The sequence below is a fragment of the Staurois parvus genome, unplaced genomic scaffold (assembly GCF_062004578.1).
Source record: "Staurois parvus isolate SC_StPar_1 unplaced genomic scaffold, SC_StPar_1.0 ptg000316l, whole genome shotgun sequence".
NCBI classification, from domain to species: domain Eukaryota; kingdom Metazoa; phylum Chordata; class Amphibia; order Anura; family Ranidae; genus Staurois; species Staurois parvus.
Genome location: NW_028318112.1, coordinates 959,783 through 976,609, shown reverse-complemented (window position 1 = coordinate 976,609; position 16,827 = coordinate 959,783). Strand labels below are relative to the sequence as shown.

The window sequence follows — 16,827 nt, the reverse complement described above, 5'->3', positions numbered from 1 at the left end:
GGAATGGATGGAGCTGCAAGCATGCTTGGTCACAAGTCAGGTTTAGTAGTCCAGATGAAAGAAGTCTGCCCACAGATGATCAGCATACGCTGTGTGGCTCATCGCTTGCAGCTTGCGATCTTGGCTGTTTGCAAGGAAATGCCATACCTACAAACATTCGATTAAGTGGTGCAGCGTGTCTTCAAATATTATCATTGCTCAGCAAAACACCTTATGCAACTTAAAGATCTCGCAAACACTTTAAGTGAGGAAATCTTGAAAATTAAAGATGTACACACAGTGCGCTGATATGCAGCAAAGTTGAGGCCTTGCATGCTTTTCTGCAAAACTGGAAGACAGTAGTGAGGCATTTTGAGTAGATATCAACTGAGGGATCACATGAATCTGCTAAAGTTAAAGGCATCCTGAAAGACCTGAAACAACTGAAGTTTGTGAAACTTTTGCATTTCCTATTTGATTTTTATAGCAAGCTGAAACCTTGTCAGAGGGTCTTCAGAACAAGGAACTTATGATCTGTCAGGTAAAAAACAAACTAGAACATGCAGTTAAAACTCTTCAGGATCTTTCTGATGGGAAAGGAAAAAAAGATCTTTAATTTCTTAGTAAGTTTACAGAAGATGGAAAATTATATGGGCTGCAGCTGACCAACCTTCAAGCTGGTGACAGAGAATTTCAGTCTATACGCCAATCTATATTGGCCAATGCAGAAAGATATTTAATTTTGAGGCTTTCCTCATTCTCCACAGATATTGTACAATCTTTCAATATATTTAACAGCATGTCTTGGCCAGACAAAGCACACATCCTCAACTTTGGATTGACTGAGTTGCACAGAATTGCAAAATATGTTTATGATAATCAGTTTGAAGACAAAATTGACCTGTTAGAAGCAGAGTGGGCTGACCTAAAACTCTCCATTCAAAATAGACTCTCTTTTAATGAGACTGTGAAAAGATTGAATCAGCAGAACGAAAGATTCAGCAACATACTCCCTCTGTTCAATTTCTGTGCCGTACTTCCACCAACAACCGCCTCATGTGAACGTGGCTTTAGCTACCAAAACAGAATAAAGACAGTCTATCGTTCATCACTGACACTGGAGACTTTGGATGATCTTTTGATGATTGCCATTAATGGACCACCACTACAAGATTACAATCCAAACACTGCCATTGATAAGTGGTATATTTCATCAGAAAGGGGATGTTACACAAGTCTTAGTCTGTCTGTGAAACGAAAACCATAGGAAATCTTGATGTGAAACAGGCTTCCTACTGCTTTTTGTCATCCAAAAAACGATTTTTTTGGTGTGTTTTTTTCTTCATGGAATAGATTGCAATCCACACACAGCCACTGAAGTGGTATTTTGCATTAGAAAAAGGGTATTACACAAGTCTTGGTCCTGCTGTACAACTAAAACCATTGCAAATCTTGAGGTGACAACTGGCTTCCTACTGCTTTTTTGGCATCCAAAAAATGATTTTTTTGGTGTTTTTTTCTTTTTTGAATAGAATGCAATCCACACAGCCACTGAAGTGGTATTTTGTATCAGAAAAAGGGTATTACACAAGTCTTGGTCCTGCTGTACAATGAAAACCATTGCAAAGCTTGAGGTGAAACTGGCTTCCTAATGCTTTTTGGCATCCAAATAATCATTTTTTGGTGTTTTTTTCTTCATGGAATAGAATGCAATCCACACACAGCCACTGAAGTGGTATATTACATCAGAAAAAGGGTATTACACAAGTCTTGGTCCTGCTGTACAACACAAACTATGGCTGCTCTGTCTTTGGTAAAATGTTTACTATTGTTATGCCATGTTTTTTGGCATCTAAATAAGCACGGTTTTGTTTTTTCTTAATGCACTACTTCTCTTAGCTCTCTTTTAATAAGATGCTGGAGATAAAAAATGCAAAATGTTTACTATTGTTATCTATTTTATGCAATTTTTTTGACCATCAAAGGCCACACTTCTCTAAGGTCTCTGCTGGAGATAAAAAATACATGTTTACAGTAACTATTATTCCATGCTTTTTGGCATCAAAATAAGCACTTTTTTTATGCTATACTTCTGTAAACTAAACTTACATCTTTTAAAAGAGATGAACCAAAACTATTCAGCACACCAATGGCAAACAGCCCTGCTCTCTATTTATAAAGCTGCAAGTTGTTCCTCATTATGGGAACTAACACAAAGTAACGCCGATATCTCACCCCAATAAAAATAGCCAAATTCTATGACCACTCATCCCCTGAATTTTGGCCGTCCTGTGGAGCAAATGGATCACTATTCCACATCCTTTGGAAATGCCCTAAATTGACTACTTATTGGCTTGATGTGTTCTCTATAATTACACAAATTTGTACGCAAGCCAATCTCTCCCTCACCTGATCTGGCATTACTAAGTTTAAATATTGACTCCATCTCTCGTCACCAACATAAAATAGTAACCCACATCTTATTATCGGCAGGACAAAATATTACTAAACTCTGGGAAAAAAAACACCATTGCATCAGCACTGGATGTTATTAAGCAGGTCTAAGAACACTATATATAAAATGACTCTTGCAACCGATAGATGTACCTACCTCAAACTGATACATGCATGGGAACCCTGGCCGATCTGGATCAAATCTTATTGTACTTGCTGAAATTTCGTCTCTTAATAAGGTGCACATAGTTATGTCTTTATCTTCTCTCCTGTAAATTTTACCTCAGTCTCTCCTTTTTTCTCTATTCTACAACTCTAAACCCCAAATCATTATATTTGAACATATCAATGGTATAGATATATACCTGCAGGATATATGATGTATGTTTATTTCTATGTTTATTCCATACCATGCCAATTCAGGCTCTGTATAACATGTTGAATGTTTGTTGTATTATTTAACACACTATAAGTTTGTACAATCTATCTTTATTGGGGACATTGTTTAAATTTTCCTTGTTCCAATGTTTTGTTTGAAAAACCAAAAAACATTATTGAATTAGAAAAGACAGTAGGACAAGTCATTGAAGCTCATGTCGCTATGCAGAAGGCAAAGTCAGAAATGGGTCAAACAGTGTCGGCAAAGGCAGCCAGCCAGGGAGAACCCAGCCCTGGGTAACCCAGATGTTGTTTCCACTGTGGAGAACCAGGACACTTTTGGGCCCAAGCATTAAAGAAATTGCTCTTCCCAAAGATGACGGAAAACTTCCAGGGGCCTCAGTAAAGGAGCCAGCTGAGGGTCCGTAGAAAACTGTGAGCTCCAATTTTCAGGGAACACAGACCTTGGAGACTAAAACCACACAGACATCTGCTGTTGTCCCATAGAGCTAATTCACCTACCAATTCTGTTGACTGGGACTCTGGCACAGGGAACTGATACACACCACTCCAGAAAGCTGGAAAAGCTAACTCCTAAGTAGCGATCTGCTCAACTTGGGAAAGCCCAGATCAGAAGTGTAAAGCCTCAATCAGAGAGACTTCCAGATGAGCTGGTAGGCCCATCCCCAGTGGTCTCCATTCAAGTGGAGAGCGTTTACACCAATGCTTTGCTGGATACTGGAGCCCTATTATAGGGACTTCTACGACAAGCACTTCAAGCACATACCCCTGTGGAATCTGGAAGAGCTAGAGATTTGAGGAATCGGGACCCAGAAGTGTCCTTATGATGACTACATACCCATCCACCTGGTTTTCAGCCCGACTTTAACAGGGAGAACTAAGATTTTTGATACTCTGGCAACAGCCTATCCTAGGCCTTTGGGGATAAAGCAGTGCTCCCTACTAATTGGTACCAATACCAACCTATGCCCCAGGCTCCTTACTCCACTGGCTGAGCAGCACATTGTACCCATAGAGAGCATCCACTCACAACTATGCCAAGTCTATCAAAGAGTTGTCAGAGGGTTGAGGACTCCAGAAGAGGAAGTGGAGAAGGTTTGGAAGAATGGACCTGAAGAGAAAGTGCTCCAGCCAGGGGAAGACATCTCTTTGAAAGCCCAAGTCAAACTGAGCTGGGACAAGTGGGGACCCTTTGTGGTGCTGGAAATGGAGAATACCTGAGTCACCTGATGAGCCCATCAAGGGGGGTTTGGCCTTCAAGACTTCCCTCTGTCAGAGGAGTAGAAGTGAAGGGCAAAGGATAGGCTGACAAGCTGGGAGAGAATGTTTTCCAGGAACGACTATAATGTTGGGTTTGCCAAGAGTGCTCAACATCAAATTCGACTTAAGGAAGACAAGCCGGGAGTGGGCCTGATGGGTCCCTCTGGGGGATCTGGAAGACCTCAGAGAGCAGTTGGCAGAGTTGAATCGGGCTGGGATTATTCAATAGCCTAGGAGTCTCTATGCTTCCACTATCGTAGTGGTCCATAAGAAGAGTGGTACCCTGCGAATTTGCATCAACTATAGAACTATGAACAGATTATTCCTGATCAATACACAACCCCGCAGATTGAAGATGCATTACAGTGTCTGTTGGGAGCCAAAGGGTTTGTGTCCTGGATTTGAAGAGTGAGTACTACAAAATCTCTATACACCCTGAAGACAGAGAGAAAACTGCCTTTATCAGCCTACTGGGGTTATTAGAATTTGATTGTATGCCCCAGGGCCTATCTGGGGCACCTGCCACTTTCCAGAAGCTAATGGACTGCACAGTGGGGGATAGGAATCTAATCGAGGTCTTGGTCTACCTGGATGACATAATTGCGTTCAGGAGAACCTTGGAAGAGCACGAACGGCAGTTGGAGAAAGCGTTCCAAAGATTTCATGAGGAAGACCTGAAACTGTCCCTGGAAAAGTGTCAATTCTACTGGAATTCCATCACCTATCTGGGACATGTAGTCTCAGCAGAAGGTGTGGCCACTGACCCTAGCAAGATCAAAGCTTTGACTACCTGGCTTCGGCCTAACACTATCACTGAATTGAGATCATTCATCAGATTCTGTTCATATTACCATCAGTTTGAGGAGGGATTCACCAAGACAGCTGTGACTCTCACTGACCTTTTAAAGAATATGGAAGGAGAGACCAGTGGGCCGCGTAAGGTCTCTCAGCCAAAGGGGCTGAAGACCTCATGAACCCATCAGTGGCCTCAGCAGTGTGAGCAGGCTTTTAGCAAGCTAAAGCAGTGTTTAATGCAAGCTCCTGTGTTGGCTTACGAAGACCCCTCCAAGCCTTACAAACTCCATGTAGATTCCAGCCGAGAGGGGCTTGGGGCAATACTGTACCAGGAACATGCTGGGTTGTTCAGTAGCCTTTGCGAGCCAGAGCCTCTCTCCCACTGAAAGGAGTTACCCAACACACAAGCTGGAATTCCATTCTTTGAAGTGGGCCATGGATAAGCTGAAAGACTATCTCTATGGGGCTGAGTTTCTGGTGAAGACAGACAACAATCCAATAACTTATGTACTCACCACAGCTAAGCTAGACGCTACTGGACATTATAGTCTGGCTCCTCTGTCTGGATTTTGCTTCAGCCTAAAGTACCAACCTCAAGTAGGGAATAAAGATGCGGATGCCCAATATAGAAGATCTCATGGCCGCCGTGCCACTGAACCAAAATTGTTGCAAGTAGCTCTAGATGAGGTGCAGGCTATGAGTCAGGGAGCTGAGTACATAGCTAAAGGAGTGGCTTATGCTGAGGTGGTGGGAGCCCGAGGTGCCTGCATCCAGTCATACTACTGCAATGTGTCCCAGATGTAAGGTGAATAATTGCCAAAACTCACTACCAAGGAAATGGAGGCTCAGAATCAAGATCTGCTCTGTCAATTAATAAGAAGAGCCCCTATAGAGGAACAACCTGACCTACTTTGGGTGGAAGATCTCCCGGATGCCAAGGTCATCCATAGGGATTGGGATAGCTTGGAACCGGGTGTTCTACTGAAGGGGCAGCTCGGACTGAAGTGATGATCTATGGCAACTCTTTTTGCCCACCCAGTTTAGAAGAATGGTGTTAAGGTCACTGCATTATGAGCATGGGCACCTAGGGCAGGAGGGGACCTTCTTGCTGGTGAGAGATTGATTTTACTGGTGATGGGTGACATCAGAAGTGGATGAGTACTGCTGCACCTGCCTAAACTGCATACAAGGAAAGATTCTACATAAACAAGCAGCTTTCCTGGGCCACCTTCAGAGCCAGGGACCAATGGAGCTGGTGTGTATTGATTTCCTGTGTCTGGAACTAGCAGCCAAGGAAATGTCTTAGTAGTGACAGATCATTTTACTAGATATACTCAGGCATTCCCCACAAAGAACCAGCAGGCATCCACGGTAGCCAGAGTCCTAATAGAAAAACTCTTTGTGCACTATGGACTTCCACAGAGAACCCAATCAAGTCAGGGCAGAGACTTAGAGAGCAAACTGATCAAGGAACTGTTGACTGTGTTAGGAATAAAGAAGTTCTGGACTACTCCTCATCACCCTCAAGGTGATTCTCTGCCAGACTGGTTCAATAGAACACTTCTGAACATGCTTTGCACCTTGCTGTAAGAGAAGAAACAACAGTGGAGCCAACATATTGCTGCAGTGGTGCACACTTATAATAGCACCGATAATGATGCCACAGGCTTTTCCCCCTATTATCTAATGTTTGGACAGGAGGCTAAGTTACCTGTGGATTTGGCATTTGGCACATCAGAAGATCACTTTTCCCCTCATCACATCGGGGTATGTAGAAAGACTGAAGCATTAATTAGAGACTCCTTGCGCTACGCAGGCTTCTCAATTAGTAGGACAAAGGAACAAACAGCGCCATGATTCCAAGGTGAAACTGCAAGATTTGCAGCCAGGGACCAAGTGCTACTAAGAAATCTCAGGATTCCAGGAAAACATAAAATCGCAGTCTAGAAGACCAGCCAGGCATGCAGCTCCAGAAAACACATGGATCCTCCCTCTTAAATACTGACATCAGCCTTGGGTGCAGCAATACCTCCAGATCTAGAGACCCTCTCGCCCCAAATGATAGGTAGACAGGGATCCCCCTTCTGGTTCCAGGTACCCCAAAAGTGGTAGGTGTAAATCTGAAACCCTCCAACAGGAGAGTCAAAGAAAAGAGGGAACCCCAATAGTGTAGTAGGTTCAAAACTTTATTGGAGCAACAATCATAAAGCCAGGGTCACATGTGCATACAGATACCATTAGCCAATAAGCGGACTGGTAAGTGTGAAAAAAATTGTAAACCATGTACTAACCCGGCAGTGGTAAAGATCAGAGACCACTGGACCTCCTCATGGTCTCAGTGGTCAGGAAGTCACACTTGCTACTGGCTCCTCCTGAGGCCTTTCGTGCTACGGCACTTCATCAGAGGATGGACGCCACTAGCAGTGTGACAGTAAGACTTCCTTTTAAACGCGGTTCGCGCATGCGCGAAAATCCCGCTCTATCGTCCGGAGTTCGGAAAGCGGAACTGCGCATGCGCGGATAGCCGCCATTTTGCCGTGGATCGCGGCTGTGCAGTATTAAACTGCGCATGCGCCGCCCGATCGCCGCCATATTGCCATGGATCATAAACAGTAAGCTGTGAAAATCAACAGCTGCTGTTAGAGGAATAGAAAAACGGGCACATACTCAAATGTTAGTTCCCCATGGCTGGTGATAGAAGGGTGGATGGTCCTATCACAGAGGTATATAGATACCCTCCCCCCAAAAACAGATGGACCCGACTTTGAGCCACTGTTAGGATACAAGATGTGTGGGAACGCACAAATAAGGTGCTACAAAAGCCATAACCCCTCTTTACAATAATTATAATAATAATTATATCCATGGCATAGGGGCTATAATTGGTTACCCATAAATAAAAACATAGGAGCAAATAACAAAACACAAGAAATATACGTTAAAATTCACAAAAATGCACACAGGCATCTTAAAAGGATACACCTATAATAAATTGGGGCATATTCTGTTAACGTTATGGAAATACCTAAGTCATGGGTCATAATACCCTGGTGCCATGAGATTATATAATAGTAATCACAAAGAGGGTGCTCACAAAGAGGGTAATCACTGCTAGTGGCGTCCATCCTCTGATGAAGTGCCGTAGCACGAAAGGCCTCAGGAGGAGCCAGTAGCAAGTGTGACTTCCTGACCACTGAGACCATGAGGAGGTCCAGTGGTCTCTGATCTTTACCACTGCCGGGTTAGTACATGGTTTACAATTTTTTTCACACTTACCAGTCCGCTTATTGGCTAATGGTATCTGTATACACATGTGACCCTGGCTTTATGATTGTTGCTCCAATAAAGTTTTGAACCTACTACACTATTGGTGTTCCCTCTTTTCTTTGACTCTCCTGTTGGAGGGTTTCAGATTTACACCTACCACTTTTGGGGTACCTGGAACCAGAAGGGGGATCCCTGTCTACCTATCATTTGGGGCGAGAGGGTCTCTGGATCTGGAGGTATTGCTGCACCCAAGGCTGATGTCAGTATTTAAGAGGGAGGATCCATGTGTTTCTGGAGCTGCATGCCTGGCTGGTCTTCTGGATAAAATCACACACAGGCGCATTTAAAATGTGCGGTCGGTGAGTGCGGATTTTTCCTATTTGATTCCAGTCACCTAATGAGGAGGAGGCCTGCACATATTTGATTTTATTGTGAAAAAGACTTTATGAACTATCTTTATATATTTTTTAATTTTTTAATCACATTACAGCGCTGCACTATATATATATATATAATGTTTCTGTTATGAGGTCCAGTGATCCCTTGAAGTGTTCCAGCAGCTGGTTTTTCTGAGCGCTCGCTATATTCACCATTTATAAAATCGCAGTCTGCTGGAAGTCTCAACCATATGTCATCTGTCGGAAGTTTTGGGCCTGCCGGTCTATCAGAACTGACCGGAAGGGAAGACAGCTCCACTGAAATCTTGGCACTGGAATCATCTTCTGCCCTTGTCTGATGCTGTGCAAGTCCCAACACTGACAAGCAATCCTCCAGCTTTGGGGACCGGTCACACAAGCCTCCCCCATCCCCTCCTCATCCTATTCCAGCCCCAGAGAAGGAAGGGACCAATGAGGAAGAGGGGGTGGAAATAGGCATAGATTGGCGACTACTTCTATCTGCAATAAAATACAGCATTTTGGCATCAAGCCCTGCTTCATAAATCGACCGCCCTTTCAACAGGTTCTCATCCAGAGACTCCTTCCTCTGCATGGACATGGCCTGCAGGATTTGCTGAGCCCACTCTTCAACTAGATCCCACTCAAAAAGATTTCCTCCTTCCTGAGCCATGATTGACTCCCCAAGAAATTCTGAAGCAGAGTCTGTGATAGAAGAAGCTTTTGAGCTTTTTGAGCTTTTGAGAGTGGAGGAGGAGAACACCTTAGAGGAAGGAGATAATGTCACCACTCAGGGTGAGCCCAGGTAAAGAAGGGAGATAAAAGCACCAAAAAGACATACTTATAATGTTTTGGGTGAGAGTTCCAAAGAAGCTTCCATGATAGCCAAAGAGTTTTAGAAGCTCCCATTTACAATATATTGGAGCATATCCAAGAATCTGTAAGCCTCCTTGCTGACAACATCCCCAAAGAGGTCTTCAAACCAATAACCTTACCTCTTGATCAAGCAGAATCTCTTAATCCTTAGTGGGAGTCATTTCTGCAAAAGTTGATTGATAATGAACACCTGCCATTTGTTGCTCCTCCTGATTAAAGGGGTTATGTTTTTCTGAATGTATATACAGTCAGGTCCATAAATATTGGGGCATCGACACAATTCTAACATTTTTGGCTCTATACACCACCACAATGGATTTGAAATGAAATGAACTTTTTAATACTTGGTTACAAATCCTTTGCAGTCAATTACAGCCTGAAGTCTGGAACGCATAGACATCACCAGACGCTGGGTTTCATCCCTGGTGATGCTCTGCCAGGCCTCTACTGCAACTGTCTTCAGTTCCTGATTTGAATGTACGTAAATACCCTCAAATTAAAGCTGACAGTCTGCAGTTAAAGCACATCTTGTTTGTTTCATTTCAAATCCATTGGGGTGGTGTATAAAGCCAAAAATGTTAGAATTGTGTCGATGTGCCAATATTTATGGACCTGACTGTATGTTATGTCAAATGTTGCCAGTTTGCCTATTTGTTAATGGGGGACCAAAGACTTTAGAAGCGATTCTACAGGTTAATTATTTTGGGGGTAATATAACAAACATGCTATGCGTACCTGCTGTGTGCAGTGGTTTTGCATAGAGTAGGTTTTCCTAGCCCCTCCTTCTTGTCGGGTGCCCCCACAGCAAGCAGCTTGCTATTGGGACACCCGCTGCTTCATGTGTCCATTCACACACGGAGCCACGACTTGGCCCCCCCTCCTCATTGGCTAACTGGCTGTGATTGACAGCAGTAGGAGCCAATGGCAACTGCTTTCTGTCTCAGCCAATGAGGCGGTAGAGACCCGGGATAGCCGAGGCTGTCGTTCACATCACTGGATCGCAATGAGGCTCACGTAAGTATTGAGGGGGCTGGGGGCACTGCTGCACACAGAAGGTTTTTTTCACCTTTGTGCATAGAATGCACGAAGGTAAAAAACCTTGAGCCTTTACAACCACTACAAGTGGGGGGAGTGGGTAACAGTGCTCTAATGCAAGTTGCAGGATGTTAAGAGAAACACAAGATCGCAGTCTCCTGAAATTCAGTTGCACTCAATGTCTGTAGAACAACCTCATGGATTTTGCATGCTGAACCACAGGACTTCGTTGGGAAGCAGGTTAGAATACCGGACCAGGCCACAGAGTTAGAAAGGAGAGAAGCAAGAAACATTCACTGACTGCTAGCCTTGCCAACCTATCCAGGGAGACATCCTGCCAGCAGGTGATACAGAGTGCTGTGTCCTGACTGCAGCATAGGGGCCCCCACCTACAGAGACTGAGTGACCACTGGGACCTGAGTGATGCCCCAGACAGGGTGAGAGAGTCCCATATACCAGCCAAATAATAGAACACTGACATTCCCTTCAGATCTACCAATTTTCCTGCACACAGTTGTGGACATTAAATATAGTTTAGACCTGTTGTGACCTATTACTGAACACATTCTTAGTATAATTCAATAATCAGAGCTGACTGCAGTGTACGCCTTCTGCAAATTAAAACAACATCATTATTCCTTTAGACATCAGCCTACCACTTTAAAAGGAACACTTGTCACCATTGCAGTTGGCTATCACAGTCCAGAGAGGAGTGTCCTCTTGCCAGCAAGTGTAACCTCTGATACCTTTTTTCCTGAAATTTTCTTCATGCTTAGTACATTTAAGGGACACCATCCTAGTCAAGTGCCTCTTAAAGGAATAATACTGGAATCTTTCTTGTTGCACTAATCTTCTGAGGAACTATCACCTTTCATTCCTCAAATAAAAGGTCTGAATCTCTGTTGTGCACCAACTGGGCCCCAATGAGCATGCAGAAGGTTCTTCACTGCATTTGAGGGACGTTGACTATCTTAATCAATAAACTCTTTTTTTAAACCTTGCCATCAGATTCTGAGGGCCCAAAGTGAGCTAGTTCTACCTTGTGATAGTTTCCCTTGCTCACTGGGGATAAAAAACACTAAAAAAGGCTTGACGCTCTGGGTTAATTTCTGAATAGCAGGTCTGCCAACAATGATTGAGACTTTGCTGTATGCATTATTTTCCTTGCTTAGAGATGCTAAAAGAGATAATTGCCATTACTTACACAAATATTGCCTTTGTTAGGTTTTACCATGCTCGCAGCCAAGTTTATAATAAACAAAATATAAGTTCATTCTAATCTGTGAATGAGTCTATTTTCTGGTGATAATTTACTCTGTTCAGAAGAGTACTGTGGTGTTAGCAGGGGGTTGGGTTTTCAGAGTGGGTCCCGAGCAACAAGGAGCCTGACAATAACTCTGCAACTCCTAAGAGTGTAGTGCTACACATACTGTACAGTATGTTTATTGCACTATTTAATGTCGTTTTTCCTAACAGAGAAACATACCTGTGAATATTGATCAGATGACAATCACATCTAAAAGGATTGTTGGACAAATTTATTACTTCTAGACCGATGAAGTTATTCATGTCAGGAAGAACCTCTAATTTGTTATTTTCCATGAAGAGGCTTTTAATATGCGGTCCAAGCCCAATAAAGCTTCTATTTGAAATCTAAAAAGATCAGAAAAAAATGTAAATATATTTTTGGTAGATTTCAGTTATTACAATAATTTACACAACATACAGAAACGGCCAGAAGATGTAACATACTAAGTTATTAGACATTTAAGATTGCGAATGGCTGTGATTTGATGTGAAGGGCCAGACATACCTTCCCAAGAGCATCTGTAGTGCAGCATCTAACCTCTGTACACACAGAATACTGCAGCCACTGCTCCTGCTGCCCTAAAATGCCTTAAACACAGGCAGCTGCAGTTCAGAGAGTGGGAGTGAGAGTTTCCTTAACTCCACCTTGGCTCTGATCAAATGGGGAGATTTGCACTGGAGGGAGCTGTACTAAGGGAGAGTGATCTGTTCTGGGGGAAGCTGTACTAAAGGGGGAAGATCTGTACTGGTGTACTGGGGGAGCTGTACTAGTTCTGCAATCTTGACCCTGGTGCTCTGTGTGCTATGCATTCTTGACCCTTGAACTCTGTGTTATGCACTTCTAACATTTTGATCACTGTGCATTATGCACTCCTGACTCCGGTTCTTTGTGCATTTTGCACTCCTGATCCCTGCACTCTGTGTGTAATGCACTTCAATCACTTTGCTCTTTGTGTATTATGCGTACCCGATTCCTGTGCTCTGGAAATTATGCACTCCTGAGCTTCTTTCTTTGCATTATGCAGTTCTGACCCTTGCATTCTTTGGGTTATGCTCTCCTGACCTCTGCTCTCTGTGTGTTATGTACTCCTGACACCAGCACACTATGTGTTATGCACTCTTAACCCCTGATCTATATACACTATGCAATGTATTTTATACTCCGGACCATTGAACTCTGTATGCAAATTTTTACAATTGCTTGCTAACTTAAGTTATTCTTTAACTGCTTAACCGCCACCCTATTGCAGAAATACTGCTACAGGGCAGCAGGCCTTCGCAAAATCAACCATGCTCCCACTGGCAGCTACAGCTGTTGATCACCGGGTCCCAGCCACTGATTTCTCACTGTCACCCAGCTATCGCCAAGTATCACTGATGGGGGAGAGACCTGTATGTAAACAATACAGATTTCTCCCGTCAGCTCCTGCACATTGCTTTGTATTGCTTTGCATAGCAGAACAATACAAAGCAATGTGCTGACACAGTGAAACACACACACAGTAAAACATCATACAACACACAGTTAACCCTTTGATCACCCCAGATATTAACCCCTTCCTGCCTAGTGTCATTAGTACAGTGTCATTGCTTTTTATTAGCATTGATCACTGTATTAGTGTCTCTGGGGATGTCAGTGACATTCAGTCAGTTCCTTCCCAGTGTCAGAATGCCGCAGTCCCGCAATAAGTCGCTGATACTATGCGGACTCACCAATTAAAAGAGCAAAAAGAGTTGCTATAGGCTTTGCAAAAAATATAAGGTTTGAGGTGGAGGAGAGATTAACGGATTTGGAGGGAAGGTTTTTGTTTTTGAGAGGTAAATTACAGGGAACTGCGGGTACAATAGCAAACATATACAGTCCAAATAAGAGGCCGGAGATGTTTATGTGAGAAGTGTTGAAGAGATTAATGGATTTCAAAAGGGGGTGTATGATAGTAGCAGGAGACTAACATCTGTATGGATCCGCGGATGGACACTAATTCCTGTGTGAGGAGGGAGGAAAGCAAGTCCTTGAGAATGTTAAAGAAAATGTTGCATGAGTGTCAACTGGTGGACATCTGGAGAATTAGGAATATGAAGGAGAGAGATTATACTTTCTTTTTGCATGTATATAAGACTTACTCTAGATTAGATTACATATTAGTGGAACATCGGATGATAGAGTGGGTGGAGGAAGTAAAAATTGAAGGAAGCACCCTGTCAGATCATGCCCCAGTTGCAATGAAGTTAAAATGGGGTAGAGAAGGGAGAGAAGGGTATGTATGGCGGATGAATGAGGCACTTCTCATAGATGAAGAGTTCAGTCAAAGAATTAAGAGGGAAATTGAATGGTTTTTTGAAGAGAGCGAAACAGAGGATGTGTCGGTTGCAACGGTGTGGGAAGCACATAAAGCCTACATTAGAGGTCTACTCATTACATTGGGGACAAAAAAGAAAAAAGAAAGGAGAGAAAAGATAGATAGATTATTAAATGAAATATACGATCTTGAACAGGTGCATAAAAGGGAAAGATCTAAGGAGACAATGCAGTTGTTAATGAAGAAGAAAGAAGAATTAGAGAATGTAATGGAGGAGGAAAAAAGAAGAGTCTTTAATAAAATAACATGTGAAAGGTATAGATGGGGAGATAGGCCAGGAAAGTATTTAATGAGAACTTTAAGAAAGAAGAAAAATAAAAATTATATTGAGAAAATAAGAAATCCCAAGGGGGAATTTGTACACTCAACCAAGGATATTGCTAGTACATTTAAAGAGTATTATAATGAGCTGTATAATATCATACCTCAGGACACGTTTGAGAAAACGGAAACAGTAAATAGAGGGAAAAGAAGGACATACCTAGAGGATGCAGGCCTACCGAAATTAAGAGAAATACAACTGGATTCTCTAGAAGCAGAAATTACTGCAGAGGAAATAAAAACAGCGTTAAAAAGCATGGCGGGAGGGAAAAGCCCGGGTCCGGATGGATATACGGTCAAATACTATAAAAAATATAAAGAGCTTTTAACACCTAAGATGAAGATCTACATGAACGCCTTGGGGAAGGGGGTGGAGATAAGGAGAGAATCTTTACAGGCTAATATAGTATTAATACAGAAGGAAGATAAAGATCCCTTGCAATATGCGAACTATCGACCAATAGCGCTGCTGAATGTAGATATCAAAATATATGCAAAGGTTTTGGCAAATAGACTGAAAGAGTTGATGCCGGAATGGATACATAGAGATCAGGTGGGGTTTGTCTCAGGAAGAGAGGGTAGAGATAATGCTCTGAGATCACTGTTGCTTATACAGGAGGGTAAATAAGGGAAAACCCCAATGATACTAATGTCGATAGATCCTGAGAAGGCATTCGACAGGGTGAGTTGGGGTTTTATGATGGATACCCTGGAAGTGTTAGGAATTGGAAATAGAATGAGAGGGTGGATTGGAGAGTTATACAGAAGCCCTACCGCTACCATAATGGTAAATGGAGGAAGATCGGAGTATTTTAAAATGTCAAACGGTACAAGACAGGGATGTCCATTGTCACCATTGTTGTATGTGTTATCACTGGAACCCTTATTGTCCACGATTAGGAAGAACATAGACATAAAAGGAATAAAGATAGGAGATAGAGAACATAAGGTAGTGGCTTATGCAGACGATTTGATGTTTTATGTTGGAAACCCTAGAACATCACTTCCAAACTTAATGAAAGCACTGAGGGAGCATGGAGAACTGTCGAACCTGAAAATTAACCCGACAAAGACAGAAATCTTAAATATAAACCTTAAAAACAGCGAAAAGGAAAAATTACAAGAGGAATTTCCGTTCTTCTGGAGAGATAAAGAATTGAAATATCTAGGAATAAAATTATCAGCCTCAATTAATAACCTATATAAAGCCAATTACATAGCACTATTAAATGAGATTAAGGAGGAATTGAGGAAAGTGGGAAATGGAAACCCATCGTGGATTGGTCGCATAAACTTGATAAAGATGGTAATTGTCCCCAAAGTATTATACAAATTCCAAATGATCCCAATCAAACTCCCAGAGGCATACTTTAAAGAACTTAGGAAAATGATAATAAAATGCATATGGAGGAATAAAAAGCCTAGAATAAGCTATGAATTGTTGACTAGAAGTAAAGAAAGAGGAGGACTGGGGGTACCAGACTGCAGGAGATATTATAAAGCGGGGTTTATTGCGAGAATATTCGACTGGATTCATAATCCGGAGAAAAGTTGGGTTGAAATTGAGAAAGCACTGAGTGGAATAAGTTTAAGTAAAAGTATTTTGTTACCCACACAATATAGGGAATTAGAGGAGAGCACCAGCATATACACTCTTAATGTTTTAAAAGAATGGGATTTATTACACAGACAAAAGGGGTGGGTTTATAATTCACAATTAATACCACTTAGGAATACAAAATACTTCACCCCGGGTAAGGATAACATAGCAGGGAAATGGATTATAAAACAGGAGGCGCAACTGGTAATATAATGGTAGGAGAGGAAATTGGGTCATACAAAGATTTGGAGGAAAGAAAGGGAGAAGTCTTTAATAAGATGGATAGACTAAGATATTACCAACTGAAGTATTTTTTGAGAGCCTTCCAAAGCCCATAAGAACTAGAAAAGACTGGAATCCATTTGAGAGAATATTTGAGTCACGGGGAAAAGGTAGACACGGAATGGCAAAAATACACAAGATATTAATGGATCTTGACACAGACACAAAATTAATTCACATAGAGAAATGGGAAAGAGATATGGGAAAAAGATAGAGGAGGAGGAACAGAGGAAAATGCTTACACTAATTCACGATATTAGCATGCGGGAAGTAGAAATAAATTATAAGTGTTTGAATAGATGGCACATTACCCCTAATGTGGAGCACAAGATGAATATGGAAATTTCACAGATGTGTTGGAGAGGCTGTGGAGAGGTGGGCACGTGGTATCATATGTGGTGGGAGTGTCCAGAAATACAGGTGTTCTGGCGGAGGATAGTTTATTTGATAGGGAAAATCACTAAAATCAAAATAGGATTAGATCCAGAATTATGTC

The 16,827-nt window shown here is 42.2% G+C and overlaps 1 protein-coding gene across 10 annotated transcripts in view; it reads right to left on the bottom strand.

The window, feature by feature from the left end:
• CHADL (chondroadherin like) overlaps window positions 1-16,827 on the bottom strand; it is a 414,651-nt gene that overhangs the window by 104,840 nt on the left and 292,984 nt on the right. For all 10 annotated transcript variants that reach the window (XM_089683622.1, XM_089683619.1, XM_089683624.1 and 7 more), the window contains one exon: window positions 11,947-12,113. In XM_089683622.1, coding sequence (XP_089539748.1) covers window positions 11,947-12,113 — 167 coding nt within the window. The remainder of the gene's footprint in view (window positions 1-11,946; window positions 12,114-16,827) is intronic.